At 33.1% G+C, this 23,058-nt stretch overlaps 4 protein-coding genes across 7 annotated transcripts; all 4 read right to left on the reverse strand.

Annotated features, from left to right (window-relative positions):
- Window positions 1-2,029: 2,029 nt before the first annotated feature.
- On the reverse strand, window positions 2,030-6,226 carry LOC111699873 (deoxynucleoside kinase). 4 transcript variants are annotated; one of them, XM_023470627.1, is made up of 10 exons: window positions 5,511-6,226; window positions 5,352-5,467; window positions 5,208-5,275; window positions 4,868-4,975; window positions 4,463-4,526; window positions 4,201-4,323; window positions 3,950-4,054; window positions 3,530-3,611; window positions 2,920-3,045; window positions 2,030-2,699 (listed from the first exon to the last, which is right to left on the reverse strand). In XM_023470627.1, exons 2-10 carry the CDS (start codon window positions 5,462-5,464, stop codon window positions 2,625-2,627), a joined length of 864 nt encoding a protein of 287 aa, XP_023326395.1. In that variant the 5' UTR covers window positions 5,465-5,467; window positions 5,511-6,226; the 3' UTR covers window positions 2,030-2,624. The 4 variants fall into 4 exon arrangements, with proteins under 4 accessions (XP_023326395.1, XP_023326397.1, XP_023326396.1 ...); XM_023470629.1 differs by having other exon boundaries at window positions 2,032-2,699; window positions 4,231-4,323; XM_023470628.1 differs by having other exon boundaries at window positions 2,033-2,699; window positions 3,950-4,059; window positions 4,236-4,323; window positions 5,511-6,225.
- A 1,049-nt stretch (window positions 6,227-7,275) lies between these two features.
- On the reverse strand, window positions 7,276-8,261 carry LOC111699874 (ubiquitin-conjugating enzyme E2 T-like). The gene has a single exon (XM_023470631.1). It carries the CDS (start codon window positions 8,210-8,212, stop codon window positions 7,661-7,663), a length of 552 nt encoding a protein of 183 aa, XP_023326399.1. The 5' UTR covers window positions 8,213-8,261; the 3' UTR covers window positions 7,276-7,660.
- Window positions 8,262-8,881: 620 nt separating this feature from the next.
- Window positions 8,882-21,676, reverse strand: LOC111699869 (transmembrane 9 superfamily member 2). The gene is made up of 18 exons (XM_023470621.1): window positions 21,574-21,676; window positions 20,947-21,064; window positions 20,633-20,756; window positions 19,965-20,102; window positions 19,587-19,738; window positions 19,125-19,335; window positions 18,962-19,064; window positions 16,454-16,517; window positions 15,626-15,709; window positions 15,300-15,385; window positions 14,631-14,724; window positions 14,052-14,154; window positions 13,752-13,870; window positions 13,060-13,135; window positions 12,095-12,198; window positions 11,646-11,736; window positions 10,704-10,875; window positions 8,882-9,204 (listed from the first exon to the last, which is right to left on the reverse strand). Exons 1-18 carry the CDS (start codon window positions 21,656-21,658, stop codon window positions 9,137-9,139), a joined length of 1,992 nt encoding a protein of 663 aa, XP_023326389.1. The 5' UTR covers window positions 21,659-21,676; the 3' UTR covers window positions 8,882-9,136.
- On the reverse strand, window positions 21,639-22,990 carry LOC111699875 (ubiquitin-60S ribosomal protein L40). Its single transcript, XM_023470632.1, has 4 exons — window positions 22,767-22,990; window positions 22,393-22,506; window positions 22,040-22,149; window positions 21,639-21,865 (listed from the first exon to the last, which is right to left on the reverse strand). Exons 1-4 carry the CDS (start codon window positions 22,896-22,898, stop codon window positions 21,796-21,798), a joined length of 426 nt encoding a protein of 141 aa, XP_023326400.1. The 5' UTR covers window positions 22,899-22,990; the 3' UTR covers window positions 21,639-21,795.
- Window positions 22,991-23,058: the final 68 nt, after the last annotated feature.

Genomic DNA, 23,058 nt, shown 5'->3' on the forward strand with positions numbered 1-23,058 from the left:
GATTGTAAAAAATAAATTTAATTTTAAACAAATCATTTAGATATTACAACCAATAATAATGATAACTTTTCGTAAATAGTTGATACTTCAGAATGTTTTTGATTTTTTATGATCAGAAATTTGCTTTTTTCCATTTTATTTTTTAAGTCCAATAAGCAACGACGACTCTTAAACCCAGCACATACTTGACGTTATACACCTGCACAATAAGCAAGTTTTATGTATTTACCCTGGGTAAATACGTATTAATCAAGAAAAGCATGCATTGTTCTATTCTAGAGGAAATTTCTACCCAGGGTAGCAGTTAACTCTAGAGTAACTCTACTCTAGGGTGTTAGAAATCTTTAAGAAATTAGACTCACGTTAAATTTTGCACTTTTCCGAATTTGCATGGATGTGTCGTTTTTTTTTATATTTTTCCGGGTCTGTCCTAGTATACGATTTTGGGACCCCCCCCTCCTATCAATTTTGTACATGACCATTTATTTTTCAGCAAATTTATTATTATTTATTTTTTTGTTATTTAGGGTTAGGTTAGGTTAAGATACTTTCTGGGCCGAGCGCTGCGGCTAGGATGGGCTAGGGGGCCGAGCGCTGCGGCCACGGGTTAGGTTAGTTAAGACACTTTCTGGGCCGAGCGCTGCGGCTAGGATGGGCTAGGGGGCCTAGCGCTGCGGCCACGGGTTAGGTTAAGTTAAGAAACTTCTTGTCACACCCATGTACAAAATTGATCTGGGGGGGGGGGGTCCAAAAATCGTATACTAGGAAATTACCATTTTTCCTTATAGACGCAACAGATTAGTAGCGATCAAAAGCGCTTTTTTTTTACCGAACACTACCTTTAAGGGTCATGTCTATATTCTTCGGTTCAAACTATATAAATTATAACCTAAATGAAACTAAATGTATCTATATATTAGGATAGAAAACATCAAAGTTATGCGTAATAATTTGGTTTAAATTGAACAAATGTTCTTGTTCAGAAGATTGATTGATTATCGACTATTTCTTTCATGCATAAGAAATATATTGTTTAGAAATATTGTGTTGTTAATGTTATTCAGAATCATATGACAAGCGCGAATGCCTCGCACATTTCCAGTATCTTCCCCCCTCTTAAGGCCGTTCTAATAAACGATTTACACCAGTGTAAACTGTCATTTACACTGGTGTTTACCTAGGATCGGATTTAATAGTCATGAATTACACATTTTTTTCATTTGTTTCCAGTCTAACCAGCAAAGACGACTTCAATCCCCAATATTCGTTAAGTTATTTTACACATGCGCAAAAGGGTCTTAAGCTGTCTCAGCTGCTGAAAAAACGTATTTACACCAGGGTAACATGAGGATGATTAATAAAACCGTGAGTATGGCGACACTGGTGTAAATTCAGCTGACCCAGGGTTCAGGAATGATTATTAAATCCGTGGTTAGGTTACACCGGGGGACACAAATACACCAGTGTAAATATACCCTTAGGGTTTACACCAGTGGATTGCATTTCTTTATTAGAACGGCCTTTAGATGATCAATATTTATAGTCAGGGTAGCTAGCTGGTTTAGGATTGTATTACATCCGCCCAACGGAAGTCGGAAGAGACTCTCCCCAGCTTCACAAAAAAATTTACATTTCATCTAAGCTTATCCTTTTAACCCTAAATTTTAAACATATTGTATAAAGTTTATTTATTTAGTTCTAGTTTAGTTTATTTCGGCCGTGAGGAAGTTTTATTATGAAATCGTCATTTTTTACTTTTTAAACAACCTCTTTTCTACAAAACTTTAGTCTTGGACACCACTAAAGTACCCCCCCCCCCCTCCTCCTCCCTATCTTCATGATTAAGAATGGAACGGAATGAGGTAACCAACCACCCCCCTAACCGTTGAGGGCATTCTTCCTGTGCCCCCTCCCCAGTACCTCGTAGATTAAGGAAAGATTCTGTAATAAAGAACAATAAGCTTTACTGAACCCACTTAACACAAATTGGTTTTATTTCCTGGATAATTATCAGATTTATATAATAAGGTGTGTTCAAATAGTCTTTATTACAAAGTATAAGGAATTTATTAATATGATAATCATATGTCATTGTTTGAAACATTAAAATATCAATCAGATTAAACAATCTGATAAGAAAATTGTAGCAGTTAATAACTAATAGTTAACCGTTAGTTGACAGACATAGCAAAATTGATCCTTTGTAAAATGTTTAACAATTATCTACAAGTTGGATATCTTCATTTTTTTGTTATATGAAAAACTGATTAATTATAAAACTGGTTGGATTAGGACCATTCCATCTATTATTTTTTTTTATAAAAGTTTATGTTTCACAATTATTTATATCAAAACATAAAAATAAGAATAATATCTTTAGCAATATTTTAACACAGAACAACTGAACTGAACTCATTGATCATCTTGCAACGGACTATTTCCTTTCGCACATGATAAATGATATTACTGGTAGGTCGGAAACTTTCCGGAATGAAGAAGACGCAAACAAATGTACAAGACTCTTGACGAGGAAATTTGAATAGTATTGAGTGATAAAGAAATCCCAAGAAACTACTCCACAGCACTGTAGGTTGATCAATGATCAAGGATCTATGAACGATGCTTTATATTTTGATTGGATTTGATGGATGCGGGATTAGTTCGTCTGCCGTGTACGGTTTCACTCCTCGAATCTCATCCTGAAAACACGCATTAAAATTAAAAAAAAAATGTTAGAATTAAAATTATCATGTACATTGTACATACATTGTACATTGTCTAGTAAAGAAAATAACTATTATAATGATATTGTGTATATTAATTTTGTCAAACTTTTTGTTCCTTCTATCTCTCCCAACAAATGCTCCCGGTCACATTTATATGAAAACTTGATTATGAATATAGAAAAAAACTAGGAACCTTGTATTTCTCAAATATCTTGAGCATGGAATCCATCCCCTGATCTGCATCTAGGATCAGGACAGGAGCAGGAGGAGAACCAAACTTCTCCGTGATCAACCAGTCCTCATAACACTGGTGCAAATGCTGAAGATATTCTGTTAATATTTCTTTATATGTTTTGTATATTGTACAATGTATCTAGATATGTTAAAGATGTTTTTAATGAAATGAACTGATAAAAGTCTTTAATATCAAGTTCATGGAAGAAGACATTTAATATTATTCACCAACTGTAATTTTTCGCTGGACACCCTGTATAAAACGATATTTAAGCAATCTAATGAGTAGTTGATATTGTTAGAAAGCAAATATGGTTACCAGTAGCTTGAAAATCAACAGTTTAAGTTAAGTGCGTCTATGTTTATTAGACTATTTAAATAAATCATAAATTGCATCCAACAGTCGTCCTTTTATTTCTCCGTTTTAGTGCTCTCACTTTATGATGTGTAATTTTCCATTTCGAAAAGAATTGTCCGCCTCAGACATTCGTTAAGTCTGATATGATGATCTGAAATAGTTTAACCATCCCTATATTCTGGCATTTAACAAATATTTGTTATTACTGAACCTGAATGAACTCCATAGGTACTCCTGACTCTTCCTTCCTTCCTCTTTCTCGTAATCTATCGTACGCTACCTGCGGACTAGTTCTAAAATAATAAAATATGTTTTTAGAAAAAATCCGTAGATCGAAACATCTAAACTTTAGATCCAACTCAAATATTTATAAATATTTTACTCGCTCATAGTAGGCTAGTTTCGTTACCAAATGCGTAGTATCATTAAGAAATAAAAAAAAATAATTATGAATTTTTCTTCTTGAGCAGTATTTGACGCCCCTTTTCTGGCAAAACTTATAGTAAAATCGAATGTTGAACTTTTAATTTGATGAAAGTCTAAAAAAAAGATTTATGAACTTAAGGGTAGTTAAATTGATGGATAATCGAAGGTTTTTATTGATTAATTAGAATGTTTTATTTAAACCAACCTGAGATATACAATTAGATCTAGATGAATGTCCATGTTGTTCTTTAGAAAATCGAACCAATTGTAGAGGACGGATAGTTCGGCTGGAGCAAGAGTCTCCTCACGTCTGTGCTTCAACCAGAAAAATTAGAAGAAGTTTAAAAGCCTCCCCCCCCCCCTCTAAGATCTGAAACCCATGTCATTAATGAGTTTGCCTTTCCTCTAGAAACACTTTTTTAAGATGGTGGGACGGCGTCCCGCCGAGCCGGTTACCGACGTCCTTCCACCAATTCTGGGTTGTTCCTTGCGTTTTCCAAAAAGCAGTATCTGTTGTTCTGTAGTGAGCGTTCTATGATCTTCACGGAGCAATCAGTCGGCTTCTTCAACAACTGTAATCTTAACATTTAAACTGTTTTAACAACTTGACAAGAAAGATAAGTTTAAATTTCTAGACCCTTGACTTTTTATTATCATTTAACTTCTAAAAAATGTACCAATAATAGTACGGATAAATATAATATCTAAATATCAATACCTAGTTAGCTGGACATAACTCTGAAACTGAAAAGACCATCGTTTAGGATCTTGATACATTTTTCCTAAATAAGTTTTAGGACAAATTAATACTTTCATTTTGTTAACTTGTGAATAATTTACTTTGAATAATTAGTAATAATTTGACAATTGTTCTTGAACGTTTACCACTGTTAATTTGATGGATAATTTACTTAATGGACGATTTCCTTTGTGGATAGTTTACTCGGTTGAAAATTTTCTTAGTAGATAATTTACTTGGTGAATAATTACATCGTCGATAATTTACTTTGTGGATGATTTACTTGATAGCTTTTTACTCATTATTCTAAATGGTGGATAGTTTATTTAGTGCTAGATAGCTTAGTTAATTAGAGAAAAAACCTCGAATCCAACGGTCCTATACCTAATAAATTATGACCGTTAACATCACACCATTCAGCTACAGGTTCAGGTATAAGTTCTACATCTGAATATCTTTCAAAATACTTGAGCATGGTAGATTTCCCAGATCCTGAACAGGAAAATATTATGCATTTATATTAACATTAGAGCACACATACAATTCGTGCTGTGGTAAGTGGATACTGCTATGAAGCAATTGAAAAAATTGTTTCTAATCAAAATAAAATAACTGTGAGATTGTCGCGCAAATTTGAGTGGTCCCTATGTGCTCACAAATAAAAGTGTATTACAACGGAATTCATCATGAAATTGATGTATTTTTAATTCATACAAAATATTACCTATATTCCCTTCAATTGATACGATAAATGGTTTCTTCTTATTTTCCTTGTTTAAGTCCGGAACACATCTAGAACAAGAAGAGTTAGGTTTCAACTCTTTCAACACAACTTACAGAATATTTTTCTCCGCGAAAAAAAACTTACTTTTTAGGGATTCCATTTTGAAGTTGGTCTGGAGGGAAATGTGTTTTTCCTGGCATTTTGAGGATTGTTTCTAGTGTGTTTATCAGGGTCTGGAGCTGAATAAACCTAGGCATAGACTGGAAACAGACAAACACTGAGAGACTGGTTTATATTTCTTACCTCTTGTTCGATGATCTCTCCCCGCCAAATCAGACATTTAATTTTAAACCCGGGGAGTATTGAGTACACTGCAGGCAGTAGTGGACCGGTACTAGTTCAAGCGTAGTAACAGATAATACACAAACAGATAAGACGTGTAAGATAAGATCTCTGAAAAGTAAACAAGCTTAAATCTATTTTTAGAACAACAATCAATTCTTGTACGCATATTTATTTTGAGTATATTGTTATCAATTACATCAATTTCATGTTCTTGTAGAGAAATAATGCCAAATTATAGGAAACAAAGATAGGAATTATATTTGAAACTAAACACAGTGTTGATTTGATGCAAGATACAAAATCTTGATTAGACTTGTAGGGACAACATGAAAACATAACATTAAAGACGACCATGGTCACGTTTGATATCAAATTTTCGAGGTAAAAAACCTTAAAAATAGTCTATGCAAAATATTTTTCATACGCAGGTTTAATTACTGTTTTTTTTTTAAACTGAAGCACTGCATGCATACTTAATTTTATACTATGGCGTCATTAGATTGTTATGATTATGGGACACACATGGTACGATAACTATTATTAACTACGCACACAATCTAGTTCTTCCCCTTTCCTCTTCTTTCAGAACACATTCTTTTCTTAACTCTCTAAGTATATTTAAAAATAGACTACTAAATTCTCTTTTTGAAAATTACATTTCAATGTGTTATAAACCGAATTGCTATTCATGTAGAACTAATTAGATATGTTTTAATATGCTTTGATATTTGTTGTGTACATATGTCAGAAAATTACAATACTTTAAACTCTAGATATTCTAATTAATGTATAATTTATTTTGCATCAAATAAAATTTCACCCTGAACTCTAATACTTCTCCTTAAATCTATTTACTTGAAATGTTTTGTTATCATTATTGAAATTAGGTGGAAAAAGTAATCAAAACAGCAAAGAACTATTTTCCACATAATTGCTATATTCTTGTACTGTTAATATAATCACCAATTTGTAATTGTAAACTCGTTCTGTGATACATGTATTTTAGCAATAAACTTTATCCATCTATCTATCTATCTATATCTTATTAGTCTTTATAAGTACCTATCCTATCTTAAAAATTATAAAATGCAAATTCAATAGTTCTGATCTAAATTTATCCTTCTGTGGCGGTAATGCTAAAATGGGTTGCATATTATTAAAGGTTCTACATTTAAAAGTTGTGTAATAATTGTTGGTTGGTTCTTATGATTTAACCTTTTTGCATGGCAATCAACGAAGTATTAAGATGTATACGTAGTGTGTACTGTATAGGTTCGACATTTGAGTCTTAACCATAGATTAATTAACAATAACAGATAGAACACTAGTTACGTGCATGCTCTCTCTCTGTTTTGTCATTCAACGCAACATGCGCGCGACTCCTATGTGCTTCTGTCTCTGGATTATTGTGAACGAAATACCCATAAATCTTAAACGACATCTAGTGCTCTATGAGCTCTATATGTTAATGTTAATAGACCTATGGTCTTAACTATGCAACTTGTCAACGGAGATAATAGCGCAAGCCTACCATTTGGTTTCTACAAGGTTTGTGTATATTTATTTTCTGAATTCTTGAAACTTTGGAGACTTTACTTTCTCTAAGCAACTTTATTCAGAATCCATTTTATTTAAAGTTTGGTAATAATATTGGTCGTCCGTTTTGATGTCCTAAATAATAAAACTATACTACAGGATTATGATCAAATCTAGAGAAAAAGGATTTATATAAAATAATATTTATTCACCAGAATGTTTTCTTAAATGATTGTTTTTCAAATATCAGTCCTCTCCTAGGATAAGTTGGCTTGATACAACTTTGTATTTACTAAATAAATATTATAAGATGAAACTTTACTAACGACATGATCCATAATACATAAAATAATCTGAAGGTTGAATTTGAATTTCTTTTATAATTATATACTTATATGGTAGATTGATCTTCAATAGAAAATACAAGTTTACATTGGGGTTTAGTCGTCTTTCGAGCCACATCCTTAGCGAGTAACCCTGTGAATTGTAGGTTTTGAATGTAGCCAAATGCACTAGTTTTTCGCATTGTACAAGGTATATTTATAAAGATTCAAGCCAGAGACAGTTTCATCTTAAAGCTTGTTTTTCTTTATATCCATGGCATTGCATTGCTCTCCATCACTCTTACGTTTGCTGGCCAACTTGGACACGTTTTCCTTTCCTTCACTTACTGCGTATTTGTGAGTCCAATTTCTAGCAGTTTCCTCGTATTTCTGTGTATCAAATTGATATTGACGCGCAATATCCGCCATAAGTGGATCCCTTGGGTTGGGTTCACTCAGGAGAAGCTGAAGACTGGTTAGAACACTGTAAAGGTTAATAGATGGTCTCCAGTCCCCTGCTGGAGGCATCTTTAATATATCCAGGCATATTCTTCCCTGTCCGTCTATATTAGGATGGTAAACAGGGGTGACAAACTCAACTTTAGGAGGCTCAAAAGGATAACGATCCGGGATATTGATTTTAAACTTAAAGGTCCCCCCCTGGAAGGGAGAACCTGTCGGGCCGAGGATAATTCCTTCTAGGGAGTCGATGGTGTCCTGAACTATCCAACAAGATGCTCCAGGTGGTGGAGACACCTCTAACTGCTCCAGCTCCTTCTTCAACCGCGCAGCTTTAGCCATGGAAATATGTTTTTTACTGTTTAAATCTGAAAAATACGATCATACACAACACATGTTTAATAAATAATATTTTTTATCCAAAATTTTTTTACAAAATTAAAGTGTAGAGATCTAGAATTGTGATTAAATATAAAACTTTATTTATGCACAAATCAAATTAAAATTAAAATACTAGATCCGTCAAATCAATTATCACACAGAATTGTAACAACAACCAAAACTAGGAGGATTAAAATTATCTGTACAATTTTTCAAAAATGAGGATAAAATTTTGCAACTTATTCGTCATCGAGAATATACAAATATATTCAGGTAGTCGATTTGAAATTTAGCCATCATAATTTCCTATGGTAGAGAATTGTAAAGATATATTGCACATAAATATATTTAAAGGAATATGTAGTATCTAGCAACTTAAACAACCCACAGTAAATAAAACATAATACTTGTTTGTCTAAGAACCGAGAAATTTTCTCGTTATTGATAATTGGTTTTTAAATTTTTCATTAGAATTACATAAGAAATATGGTTTCTGCTTTTGTCAATATTTACGAATGAAAAATTTTGAAAAGAGGAGGTTTTGAATAAAACATAAGCATAAATCACAAAACGTCAAATTTTTTTTGCTTTAGTTTGAAAATGTCCGTTGCAAAAAAAGCCCAATCAAAATTTAAGTCATGGATCTTTTTATTTTACATTTTAAAGGAGATAAATATCAAATAAACGTGAGATGAAAAAATTTAGATGACAAAAAGTTAACTGAAAATTTATTATCACAGTTCTAGCTTTTCTTGAACCTTTTATTCGTCTCACTCCATCACACACACTCTATAGGTGAGCATATTTAACTAAAGGTGCAGAACACGAAGTGTTGGATCTCAATCTTCACAAGCTTGCCCGGACTCTGTAGCTAGAATGATGAGTTTAATCAACCTTTACAACACTGTAAATCTTCCTGACGAACCAGAAGCAAGCGAAGAATCCGATACATCCTGAACAGGAACAATTTCAGGGACGTAAATAAGGGTTTTCTAGGGGAGGGGGGGGGGGGGTTTAACCTTTCCCCTTTTTTTCCCCCCCCCCCCCCTAAACCATGAACAACCCCATTCATGGTGTATATAAAATTATGGGTTTTAGCTGGGGTTCATTTCAATTTCCCAATCATTTCTGGGATTAACAAACTCTATCAAATCCTTTACCACCTTTCAGCTTTCACCTGACTTAATTTATACCCTAAGGGTTGCCCATTATAAATTTAGACTTTTTAAACAGCTAATAAAGTAGCAAATCTACCAATATGAAAAATTCGCGATGATCAGCCATCTGTGCCCTGGGAACTTAGTTGCTTGCATTGTTTTGAAGGATATTCATAACTAGCTTTTAGGGCGCTTCGCGCTCATCTTATTTTTCATATTTTAACTTTTCTCTTTGAAAACATTGTAAAACAAAAAACAAAAATTCGCAGATTTTATAAAAAATTTAGTGGATCTTTAAAAATATCAAAAAGCAAAATTTTGAAAATTCAATCATACATAAACCTTCCTTGGGGTCACGTGAGGTCTTACAAAAATTGGGCCCGATCGGTTCAGCCGTTTTGACGTTTATAAGATACAAACAAACAGACAAGTAAAGTATATATTCATCATAGAGAAAGAAAATTAAAGACATGAAAAAGGAGTGGATGAAAATGCTTTTTGGTAGGTTCTACATCAAAAACTACGTGCCAATTTAATTCATATTTTCCCCTGAAAGGTCCTAGGGCCTTATACTAGAAAAAATATTTTTATAAAGCACAGAGACTGCTTTTGGAGCAAGTGTTTCACATGAAATTTGACCTTAGTCAAAATCCAATCACCCAGCGTAAATTTAAAACTGATGAGTGAGAGCGTTTTTTCTTAAGTATCTATTTATAGTGGACACCTTTACGATATATTCACTAATAACATTGCCTACATTTATTCTGTAAAAAAACTGGATTTATTTTATGCAGAGGTCTGTATAGTGTATACATGTTTATTTTAATATATTAAAATATAGGTCTAANATCCTCCGAAAGAGTTTTATAGCTGATTTTTATTTTTCTTACATTTTTTCTCTCAATAGTAATCATGGACATGGAGAATGGAGATCAAGTTTCTGAACGGGGATGTTTATGTCCCCCCTTATATACGCCACTGGGAACAATGGGTATGATATCTAGTTAACTATTTACATACTATGAACCCTGCTCTTTACCTTTATTTTATTTTATCACCCCCATCTTTAAATGAAATTAAATATTTTTAAAGGTTCGAATAACATCAAGCATTTCTGAAAAGGTGATAAGTTAACCCCCTCTTATTTTTGGGCCCAGGCTTTGATATCAGATATAGAATTGGGGCTGGTGTCGGGATGTAAGTTTGAAGAAATCATTTCAGCTTCTAAATTAACACAATTCTGGGTACTTAGCAGTCCTATTGGTGCACAATGCACATGACTGAGAGCCAAGTACCTGTAAGAAGGAAAAAGCAGAAGACCATGATGCTGGTGTATCCAAAGTACAGGAAGGTAGAAGCAGCTCCCTCTATGTCCAGTTTAGTAAAGAAGTAGTGAATACAGTAGATAGCTAAGTAGAGGGCAGTGAAACCGCTGGTCAAGAAACTACGCCACCACCAGTGGTAATCCTGGATTATAAAAATATGTTAAACGTAATTATCATTTTTTTAGTTTTTTTTTTCGTCAACCTCTGACAGACCAATACAAACCTTTTATAAAACTTTTTAACTCGAAATAACAATCTTTAATTGTTTAAACCCAATTATGTTTAGATTTCAACCCCAAAAAAAATAAAATAAAATCATATTTTACAGGGATTGCTTGAGGCCTCCTTGTTTTGGGGTAGAGTTTCAATATAAAGATTTCAACCAAATCTTGTAAAGATTTCAACCCAATCATGTAAAGATTTCAACCCAACCATGTAAAGATTTCAACCCGATCATGTAAAGATTTCAACCCAATCATTTAAAGATCTCAACCCAATCATGTAAAGATTTCAACCCAATCATGAAAAGATTTCAACCCAATCATGTAAAGATTTCAACCCAATTATTTAAAGATTTCAACCCAATCATGTAAAGATTTCAACCCAATCTTGTAAAGATTTTAACCCAATCATGAAAAGATTTCAACCCAAACTTGTAAAGATTTCAACCCAATCATGTAAAGATTTCAACCCAATCATGTAAAGATTTCAACCAAACCATGTAAAGATGTCAACCCAATCATGAAAATTTCAACCCAACCATGTAAAGATTGTAACCCAATCATGAAAAGATTTCAACCCAATGAAAGATTTCAACCCAATCATGTAAAGATTTCAACCCAATCATGTAAAGATTTCAACCCAATCATGTAAAGATTTCAACCCATTTTGTAATGTTTTCTCTCCGTATACCTCGGCACAGAGATGGAAATAGCAGAGTAGAATAGTGGTCTCAGAGCAGGTTATAACTAGGATCAGAAACACTAGGAATAGGAATCCGTACCTGAAATATGTTTAATGTAAATGCATGGATCATGTGTTAGAACAAGTGTTATTACTGGTAAAGAATCAAGTTCTTCTTCATTATTTTCATATTTATGTTAAGAAACGGTTGGATTACAAAATAGCTGCGTTTATGTGATGAACCTATTTGAAAAGAGATTTTTAATTAACATACACAGAAGGAAGAAACATGTATTTTACCAAAAGGATAAAAATTCAAACTGAATTAAGCCGATTTCCATTAATTCCGTTCGTAAAAAGAAACCCTGCCGTGGCCATTTTATATGTCAGAACTGGATGTCTTGGATGGTGGACGAAGAAAAAGACTAGAATGGATGAGTTTGATTTAAGATTCTTACATGTAGTAGATCTGTGAGGACCAGATAGAGTTGAGAACAAAGAAGAGTTGAATGAAGATGCATCCAAAGGGGAGAACTCCTCCCATAATTATTCCCGGGATCGGCTGCAGATATAAAAGTTAAAGATTAAATTAGGACAAAGAGCATAATCACGTTAGTTCTTTTAGCACCCCCCCCCCCATATTATTATCAATATTATTATCAATATTTATCATTACTTCATTTTTCAAAGGAAGTCTAAATGTCATTAGCATAATTTTTTCCCAATTTGATTATTTAATCCTAGAAAATCACCTCCATCCACACTGCTGAAAATGGACCATCAGGTTTGCAGTCTTTAGAGTTATAATCTCAATTTTCAGAAAATGCCACCCAGGAAATATTCCGCAAATCCATTTTTAAGATATTTCAGAAATCAAGTGCATTTATAGGTCTAAAATCGAACGTAATTTTCATTTAAAGACTTATGCTTTTCTAATTTTTTAAGTTGTTAACTTTTAAGGATTTCACTTCAAAAACTCTTTTTTTCACTTATGGCTTTGATTTTTGCTAAAACATGTCTTAAGACTTTTAAAGAAAATTCACAAAATTTGGGGACCCTGCCATTAACAATTAAAAAAATCTCGCCAAAAAAACGGATCAGCTTAATAAGTGTTGAAACTAAAGATACATTTGTTCGTAAACCTGAAAATGCACTTGATTTCTACAATATCTTAAAATGGATTTACTCAAAATTCCCAAGGTGGCTTTTCCTGAAAATATAGATTCTCAGAAGACTGCATATTACTATTATTTTTCCAAAGAAAAACTTTAAGTGTTTTCGACTTGAAATCTGCTAGGTCATTTTTAGTAGTGTGCATGGTTTAGACAAAATAAATAAATAAACGACAGCCTTCATTCCCTAGAAATCTATGTCGAGCTCTCCTCAAAAATGAAATAAAATGAAATTGACTTGTATATTATTCCTGAGTGTAAATGCTCTGATCTGGAATCTGTCTAGGGATCTGGTTGGTCCGTACCGGTTGCTCAATAACAGGCTTCCTGAACAAACAATTAATCAATTAATATTGTTCCATATTATTTTTATCTCTCATTAAGATAAACAATATATGACATATGGTCAATTCTGATGATTGAACACTGAACATTGGTGTCTCAAACGAAAAATTAAGAAAATTTCAATAAGCTTGATATTTGCTTGTTCAGTCTAAATATTGTCCCCTTAGCAGATTCTTAGGAACATAAGGAAATGGAATCTGTAAGACACCCCCCAAACCGCCGCCAGATATGGGAAGCACCGTCCCAATACCTGTTCCACTCCCGGACCTACACATATTACACCCAGATTTTTATCTGAACATTCTGATATCTGTATTGTGTAAGATAACACGACATCGTTTTTTATCTGTAAGTGTTAAATTCTGATTTCTCCTTGGTTTTCCTGTATTAGTAATTCGTAAGTAACTCATTTTTTAAAAATAATAAACATGGATATCTATTTGATACTTGATCAGAAAAAGCTTTATAGGGTACCGTTGTAAATTGGACTCTAAAATGGAAGTTCACTTGAAATTCCGCTTACAGATCCTTTAAATCAAAAATTAAATATTATATCCAAGACCAAAAAAGAGCCAGATATTATTCTACATGATATTACCTAAATCCAAAGTATGCTCCGACGAAGGTTAGCGGTACACTGACCCCGAACCAGAGAGCGAGTAGAGCCACCAAGGTGAAGAAGGGTATAGCGGCGGAGCTTCCGTAATACCAGAGAACCTATAAAAATAATATGGGTTATCAGTTTTATGATTTATTGGTTATCGCCTCATGGGCTGTCATCTCTTGGGAGTTTAATTTATAGGTGGAACAGTTTTTAGGCGAGAGGAGGGAATTAAAATTAAAATCATTAATATAAACTGAAATAGTTATATACATTTGCATGAAAAAGTATATTTACCAAGTTCATGATGAAGAAATGTGCAAATACTATCCCGGGACAAAGCATACTGGTGAGTAGAACGTTAGATTTCCATTTCTCTCCTCCAAAGCTCTTATAGATCCTGGAGTTAACAAACCAATAATAATACGGTTCTTAAACATATATCAAACAATTGTATGAGTTTAGTTCTTTTGTGTCAACTAATAATAATCAATAAATCAATATCAGAAATAACTTTGAAACCAATATACTGGACTAGGACAGGTACCGAGATGGACTACTCCAGGCGACTGTTAGTGAGCAGTGGGGTGGTTACCTCGGGCATCCAGCCCTTGACATGTTGATTCACACTGGACTAGTGTTATTAATAAACTGTTACAATAATTTCCATTCTATGGCAGTTAATTTTGAAGGGGATGATTTCAACGGAATGATGGTTGACCTTTTATTTATTTATTTATTTACATAACTCTTTTAAATGTAGAAAGCTACAAATTATTACGCAATAAAGTATGTATTTTAAACCAGAAACAAAACCCAAAAATAAAATTTTTATAACAATTGGTATTTGCTTTGAATTTAATTAAAAGTTTGTTCCTAGATGAAACATATCCAGCTGGGGTTCCCAGACACACATAGAGAACCAGGGCACAGGTCATTAGAGCTCCACGGTTAGCAGGAGATAGGAAACCTAGAGAATAATCCAATTAGAGTTACGAGTTTCAGGGCTAACAGACAATTACGCAAGAGTTCATAGGTTAGCTGGAGATAGAAAACCTAAGATAATTATGTCAGAGTTCAATGATTAGCAGGAGATAGAAAACCTAAGATAATTATGTCAGAGCCCTAAGATTAGCAGAAAACAGGAAACCTAGAAAAGTTAGGGTTAGCAGGAGATAGANGGAGATAGGAAACCTAGAGAATAATCCAATTAGAGTTACGAGTTTCAGGGCTAACAGACAATTACGCAAGAGTTCATAGGTTAGCAGGAGATAGAAAACCTAAGATAATTATGTCAAAGTTCAACGGTTAGCATGGGTCTTGAGACAAAGAAAACCAAGAAAAAAAAAACTTTTTTAATGTTGAAGAGGCGATTATGTGATAGGTTCTGTATTTTGAATTAAACATATCTTTTTAAAATTTATTATTACAGAGATTTAATTAATTTTTCAAGAAATATATATTATTTTACTAAATCAAATCAAATATTAGTATTTCCTATGAAAAGGTATGTTTTCTCTGATTAAGACCAAATGTTTAACAAACCTAAACAAGCGAACACAAGGGTTATTGAAGCCATACTGAACAGTTGAATACCAGAACCAAGGAAAACAGAGAGCAACATTCCTTTCCTGAACATAAGCAGTTTTATTTTTTCATCGTTCCATTTTTGAGGTTAAAAAGGAATAAAGTTTAATTTAATTAAATTTTTATGTTCGTCAAACCCCCAAAAATAGGAATTTAACCAGGCTGAAAGAGAAAATGAAACACCTTTTTTGACAACTGTAGGAAATGGATCAAATTATTATCTAAAGGTTTTTTTATTAATCTTTGATAACAGACAAATAAAACCAAATATTTTAATGTTCTACCTAGGAGGACGGAAAATATCTCCATGAACAAGTTTCCAACCAAACTCTTCCTGTGCGTCCTCTCCGCTATCAATCTGATTGTATCTAAACACGGAGAAAATAATTATTAGTTTACTAAATGGGTGAGTACATATCTTGCATTGACGTCAAATCAAATCAAACCAAATCAAATTAATTAAATCAAACCATATCAAATCATGATGTCAGGGAGTCCAACTATCCACCCCTCAGACTTGAAATGAACAATGAACATACTAGTTCAAGAATAAGTGAGGTCTTATAGTTTATAAACATTGTAAAAATGTATTAGGATCACTAAGAACTAGTTTTATTAAAATAATAAAAAAAAATTTTAACGGAGGTCCTCAATTCCTTAGAAATCCTAACGCGTCAGAACTCAGAGTAAAATATCCTTATAATATCCTACCCTGTTATATCCTAATAATATCCTACACTGCCATATCCTTGTAGTATCATATACCTTTCTATATCCTTGTAATATCCTTACCTGCATTATCCTAGTAATATCCTACCTTGCTATATCCTAGTAATAGTCTACTTTGGTACATCCTAGTAATATCCTACCTTTCTATATCCTTATTACCTTGTAATATCCTACTTTTCTATATCCTTGTTACCTTATAATATTCTTACCTACAATATCCTAGTAATATCCTACCTTGCTATAATATCCTAGTAAAAGTCTACCTTGCTATATCCTAGTAATTTACTTGTAATAACCTACCTTGCTATATGTAATATTCAAGACCCTATTATATTCTTGTAATATTCTTTTAATATTCTTGTAATATCCGTGTAATATCAAACCTTGCTATATCCTTGTGAAGAGTTCTCAACAAGATCATTGCCACCATTCCGGACAAGAAGAGAACTAAAATTATAAATAAATGATTGGAATCAAATAGATTATCAGGTACAATAGGTGTCAACGCAAAATGTGTCTGACAAAATAATAAAATATAGTAATCATTTTAAAATGCTTATCTTTTAGTGAAATCAGTGCAATTTTAAGTTTTTTTTATTTTCTGTTTTTACACTTTTTCATTTAAAGTCCCCTTGACTAAATGAAGGGGTTGAAACTGATATTGTAAAAAACTATATAACACAGGGTTTCATCTAGGAGTGCATTACACCCAGATTTTTTTTTACCCAAAAACAGGGTCAAAAAAATAAAAAATATGCTACAAAAAAAAATTTAATGCCAAAATAAAAGCCACAAATGATATCTTAACGCTTAAATCTATCAAAATAAACAAAATATGCCACTAACAGTATATAAATGCATAAAATATGCCACAAATTATGTCTTGTCACCTAAAATCTTCCACACTTTACAACACAGCTCAGAGAATATGCCACAAGAAGTATTTAAATGCATAAATCTACCACTAAAATTATCTATTAGCTTAAAATCTTCCACAAAATAGTGCTATTCGACAAAATAGTGCTAATGACACAAGCTATACCCAGACATGTGCCACAAACAGTATTTAAATGCATGAAATCTGCCATTAAAAAGTAGTTAAAAGTGTAAGTATAAAATATGCCACTCATTATGTGTTGCCACATAAAATCTGCCAAACATGCCATCAAAGCTCAGAAAATTTGCGACAATCAGCACCTAGAATAAAATCTGCCACAAAAATTATTAATAACTATACCACCAACAAAAACCGAAAGCGAAAAATATGCAATGTACATAAATGTCTATAAAAATGCCACAAATTGTGTCTTGCCACAAAAAAAATCTGCCACTCATGCCATTAGAGCTGAAAAGCCACAAAAAGTACCTTAAATGCATCAAATCTGCCACAAATTAAAGGTAACACATGAAATAATAAATGGGATAAATCAAATCCGAAAATTTTGGGGTGGACAATGCGAAAATTTTGCCAAAAAATTACGAAAGAGAAATTATTAACAATGATATATATTATATAATGAAACTTCTAACGCTGAGCTCTCTGAAAAGTGAATTCTACAAGTTTTCTGCGCAATTAATTGTTGCAGCAATGGTTTTCGCAAAATTATTTTTTTCGCGAAATTCTTTTGTTTTCGCTTTTGGTATATTTTTCTGTTTGGGTGGGGGGGGGGGGAATATGAGCTTTCATTGGGTTTGGGTAAAAAATAAAAATCAAAGAAATAAGGGGGAAGAGGGAAGGGAAAAGGGGCAATAGGAGAAGGGAAGGGAAAAGGAAAAAGGGGGGAAGGGAAAAACCACAAAAAATAGTATCATAAATGCTTTAAAAAAAAAAACTCAGCGGAACCTAGAAGTTGACCTTTTTAGGGCACCGATACTCTCCATTATACTGCTGAAATCCAAAAATTTTCTATGCAAGGCCCCCCCCCCCAGACGCAGCAAACTTCTTCGAAGTTTGCACGGGCTTCAGAAACCTGTAAAATCTACTTACAATGTTACCCTCTAAGGACTGTAAAGACGAAAAATGATTAAAACATTTTTGAATTTTATTGGTTTTTTGTTATTGTTGTGAATGATGCTATATTGTGTACTGAAGTCATTAATAAACTCTCAAAAGCTTTCTTACTTTTAACATAGGGTTATCAAAATAATTTTTTGTAAAAATGTTATTTTATGAATATATAGGATAGAGTAGATGGCGGACTGTGTCTCAAAAAGTTAGAGGTCTATATTTTCAAAAAATTAGCCGGGCTTAGTAATTGAACAATAAACATATAATATACCCCATGCCGATTTTAAGGAAAGAAAAACAACAGAGTAAACCGTACAAATGAAAGTAAATATAGTATATACCCTATGTTATTTGGGTTGTCTTTCTATTAATATTTTTTGGAATATCTGACATTTTTTACGTATTCCTACAAAGACTATTTTTATCTAAGCTGAATGTTGGAAATCACATTAACTTGTTGGACAACATATCGTCTTTCTCTTTGCATTTGACACTTGTGACGTTGTGCGCAGTTGGTCGATTTTTCTGTTGCCATCTATTGAACTTGACAATCTATTTGATTGGGACACCTTTTTCGGCTCTTTCGGCCATGTATTTAGGGCAACGAAAAGAACTAACGAAATAATTTAAAAAAACATGTTCTTTTTAACCAAAATCGTGATCTTTCCTTAATATTAATCTAAAAATGCGAATAATGGGACAAACAAATTAAGGGCCAATCTTTTTAAGATTTTTAAAGATCCTAATTCCTTAAAATACGTCAATTGCATGCATGTCCAAGAATAAATTAACATCTTATCATGGCGAAAATAATATATCAATAGAAACATTTCTAGAGTATGAGGTACTCTAAATTATTTCGTGGTCATTTTTTTAAAGTTACCTATGACAAGAGAGTTGAGAATAGAGAACCACTGAATGTTTGTGTGAGGCATAGACTCGAGAATATAATCCCATCTGCTAGACCACTTGGTTGCCTGGTTTTGCTGAAAAATTTAAACTTTATTTTGAGCAAAGATGATGTTAATAGTTTAATCCTCTCATACCTGGAAGGTTATTGAGTACGAGTATGTTATATCGATGTCAGCTGTTCCTGTCGCTGGGATTGCCATTGGTTTTGCCGCCGGGTCCGTACATTTCCCTTTCTCTGCCCCCTCGTGGTTAATGGAGCGAGGAACAAGCTTGACAGCAACAATCCGTCCTCCCAGAACATTTCCCAAATATTTACCCCAGTCCTCATCCTGTCCGTTATGATAACTGAAAAGTAAAAAAGTACAAATAATTAATTAATTGATAAAAATATTTAATTGATAAATCGCACCCTCTCTCCTAATGTAATCATTAAACCCCAATGTGTTTTGAAGTTTGAATAGATCTCACCCTTTTTACCAAGTAACTATCTAAAAGAGAATCAGGTTATTCCTACCAGCCCCAAAAAAAATTTTTGACCGTGAAAGCATGGATTTAATTGATCATTTTCTAAAATATAAAAACAAAACCTAAATGACCTTATAGTAATATCAACATGGTTGAAGATGTAGTAGGTGTCGGATTGAGAATATTCATGACTTATAACACATGCGTCTTTAGGTTTTCCCTCCTTATCCACGTAGCAACCCATAGGGAACCCTGTAGAGCAATAGTGCATCTGGTTTTCAACCTTAAAAACGTAAAATCGCCGTTATTTTGAGTTTCTTTCTAATAATCCACGGGCTGTCGAGCGTCCATTTTCATAAAAATAATTTCCTTCTATTTAAGAAACAGAGTTTTTATTGTTGAATTTAAAATTTTGAGTAATAATAATAATAACAGTATATTATTGCTGATTTGGCTATGTAGTAAATCCGATAAGAATGTGGTATAATACGCAAATATATTTGTTGTACCTGATAGCACCATGTTACTGGCATGTTGTCAACTATCCAATGATGTTGGTAATTCATGAATATTCCCTTCTTCAGCTGCGCTAGCTTCTTCACTGATTCAGCATCATTCGATCTGTACTTCTTCGTAGCACACAGGATCTAGTAATAGAATCAGGAGTAAACAATAGGAATAAAATTTCATAGAATGATTTAGGATAAGATTCATAAGTCATAAACAGGAATAGTTTCAGAGAATAATCTTTTAGTAAAATCAGGAGTAAAAAACAGGAATAAAGATTTAGAGAATAATCTAGTAGTAAAATCATGAGTAAAAAAAGGAATAAAGTTTCAGAGAATAATCTAGTAGTAAAATCAGGAGTAAAAAACAGGAATAGTTTCAGAGAACAATTTGGTAGTAAAATCAGGAGTAAAACACAGGAATAAAGTTTCAGAGAATAATCTAGTAGTAAAATCAGGAGTAAACAACAGGAATAGTTTCAGAGAATAATCTGGTAATAAAATCAGGAGTAAATCACAAGAATAAAGTTTCAGAGAATAATCTAGTAGTAGAATCATGAGAAATAAACAGGAATAAAGTTTCAGAGAATAATCTAGTAGTAGAATCAGGAATAAAAAACAGGAATAAAGTTTCAGAGAAAGTTTACAAATAAAAAATATCGTAAACCTACCGTGCAGGTTTGAGGTTCACCGAACTTGATAGTATACGGAGATGGACGGATACGCTCTCCGAACACAACCTGTCCCAAGTTCTCAGCTGGAGAACTGTCTTCTGCAGCCTCACAGAAATCAAAACTAAAAATAATACAATTCAACTCCACACTCTAATCCCTACAAATATATGGTGGACTTTTTTGCTGTAAGTGAACATCGTAATAAAGAAATTTTAAAATTGTTCACCCCCCCCCCCCTCACCCATATCCCCACACTCTTTCACCCTTGAAAGAGAACTTGCTTGCTTTCAAATATAAATTCTACTACTTACTGATGATATTCGAATGGAATGACTGATTCCTCAGAGTTAAGTCTGTTTACAAACAACTTAATATCGTTCTGACAAGTCGTAACATCGGCACTTTTGCAGTACGTTACAGGGGCCAGTCCTGAAAGAAAGAAGGGCTGTTTTAAATCTTTTTAGTTTGTTTTCTTGTATGTTAAAATGCCCGTTTCATGACCGCAATCTTTAACCTTTGTCTGAACAAAACTGTTGGATATAATGCTTAGGATCCGGATCCGAATCCAAGGGGTAAAATATCAACCAAAAACTGCAAAAAAAACATTTTTACTCCTAAAATCCGAATCTGAACTTTTGAGAGATTAAAAAATTTCCTCATTTCTGAATGGTTCATCAAGTTAAGATAAAAATATGCGAAAAAAATTTTTAAAAAAATTTTAAATTATTTTTTGTTAAAATCCGCATCAAAATTAAATGGGTCCTAAGAACTGGGATATATATTACATACATTACATATACTTAATTTCTATAGAATATAAAATTGACTCGCGGATTTTTCCACAAGAGTGGAGATTGTCAGAAGTTTTCTTCTTCATTGTTACTTAGATAAAAGTTTTAAGGGTTTTGTTGTAAATTAACTAAATTGTATTTTCTAACCTGGAAGGTAGAAAGACCAGACAGGACCAAGAAGTAAACTAATTAGTAATATTTTTAACATCTTCTCTGAAATTAAAGAATGCATCAGTTTTTAACAACAATATCCACAGCCTTTAATTTCCCTGGATCACCATGAGTATTTACTGTTGTGAACAGAATTGTAAACTGGTGGAACACGTGTTCATATGAGTAGAACACGTGCAGGGGTAGGATGGTGAAGACTTACTTCAGCTTCTTCTTGGGTCTCAGGTTGGAAGTGTGTCCACATGCCTTTTTCCTGCAGTTAGTTGCCCTAAACATAACATTTTATAATGATGATAATCATGAACAACATTGTCCGGCATAAGATTCAATAATGTTTTAACCCGAATACTGGTTAATTTTCTGTCCATAAAAAAGGGGTTCAACGTCTATATTTAACTTCCTCCCTATTTGTTACCGATGAAATGGTATTTTAATCCTTGACCTGGGATGAAGTCTGGCGTAGCACTTCCTGCAGATAACCTTGTCACAGTTATACTTCTGGGCAAGAAGACGCAGAGATGGCTCAATAACTCCACCGCGAAGACGAAGTACCTAACATTAAAATGTATGCAAAAATTTTAATTAAAAAAATAAAAACGAGATACAGCAATAGATAGTTTAACTACTTGTCTGCACCACAGTACATAAACTTCAACAAAATGAACTCTTTACTCAAAGAGGCGAGGTGGCAAAGTGGAGGGAAATTAAACTAATATATATTTACAACAGCTAAAGATATTTTTTAAAGAAAAATAAAAAAATGACTGTTCATATTAATCTGTTTATAAAAATTACCAAGTGCAAGGTAGACTCCTTCTGAATATTGTAATCTGAGAGGGTTCTTCCATCTTCCAGCTGTTTACCAGCGAAGATCAATCTCTGCTGATCTGGGGGAATCCCCTCCTTGTCCTGGAGAAAATATTCAATTAAAAACACGACATTTAAAACGTATCAAAGCAACCCAAAACGTAAATCTAAAATATTCAATCTGAAAAGCCTACGCTACTAGGTGGTGTTAGGTTATTCAAAATTTTTGAATTATGAATAAACTCTTTTAAACCTTTTTATCGACGGCAAATTTTGTAATTAAAGTGCAAATTTGATTCACTAAAAAATTCTTGTGCTTTGAAAATTCAGAAACTAACACCTAGCTACGCCTAAAATGGTACCTGGATTTTAGCTTTCACATTCTCAATGCTGTCGCTAGCCTCCACCTCAAGGGTGATGGTCTTTCCGGTCAGTGTCTTCACGAATATCTGCATTTTGCTCTGAAGTAATTTTTGGTACAAAATATTTTTCATTCTGTACCAATGAAGAATAGTTTCTGGTCGCAAATCTTGTCGCGTCAAAAAAAATATACAGTTTCACCCAGTGCAGTATCTAGCAACGTGTTGTTTTTGCTTGGCTCAATCTATTGAAATTAATACTTCCTCAAGGCTCCAGGTGTGTTAGATCAAGATT

The sequence above is a fragment of the Eurytemora carolleeae genome, unplaced genomic scaffold (assembly GCF_000591075.1).
Source record: "Eurytemora carolleeae unplaced genomic scaffold, Eaff_2.0 scaffold330, whole genome shotgun sequence".
In the NCBI taxonomy this organism is placed as follows: domain Eukaryota; kingdom Metazoa; phylum Arthropoda; class Copepoda; order Calanoida; family Temoridae; genus Eurytemora; species Eurytemora carolleeae.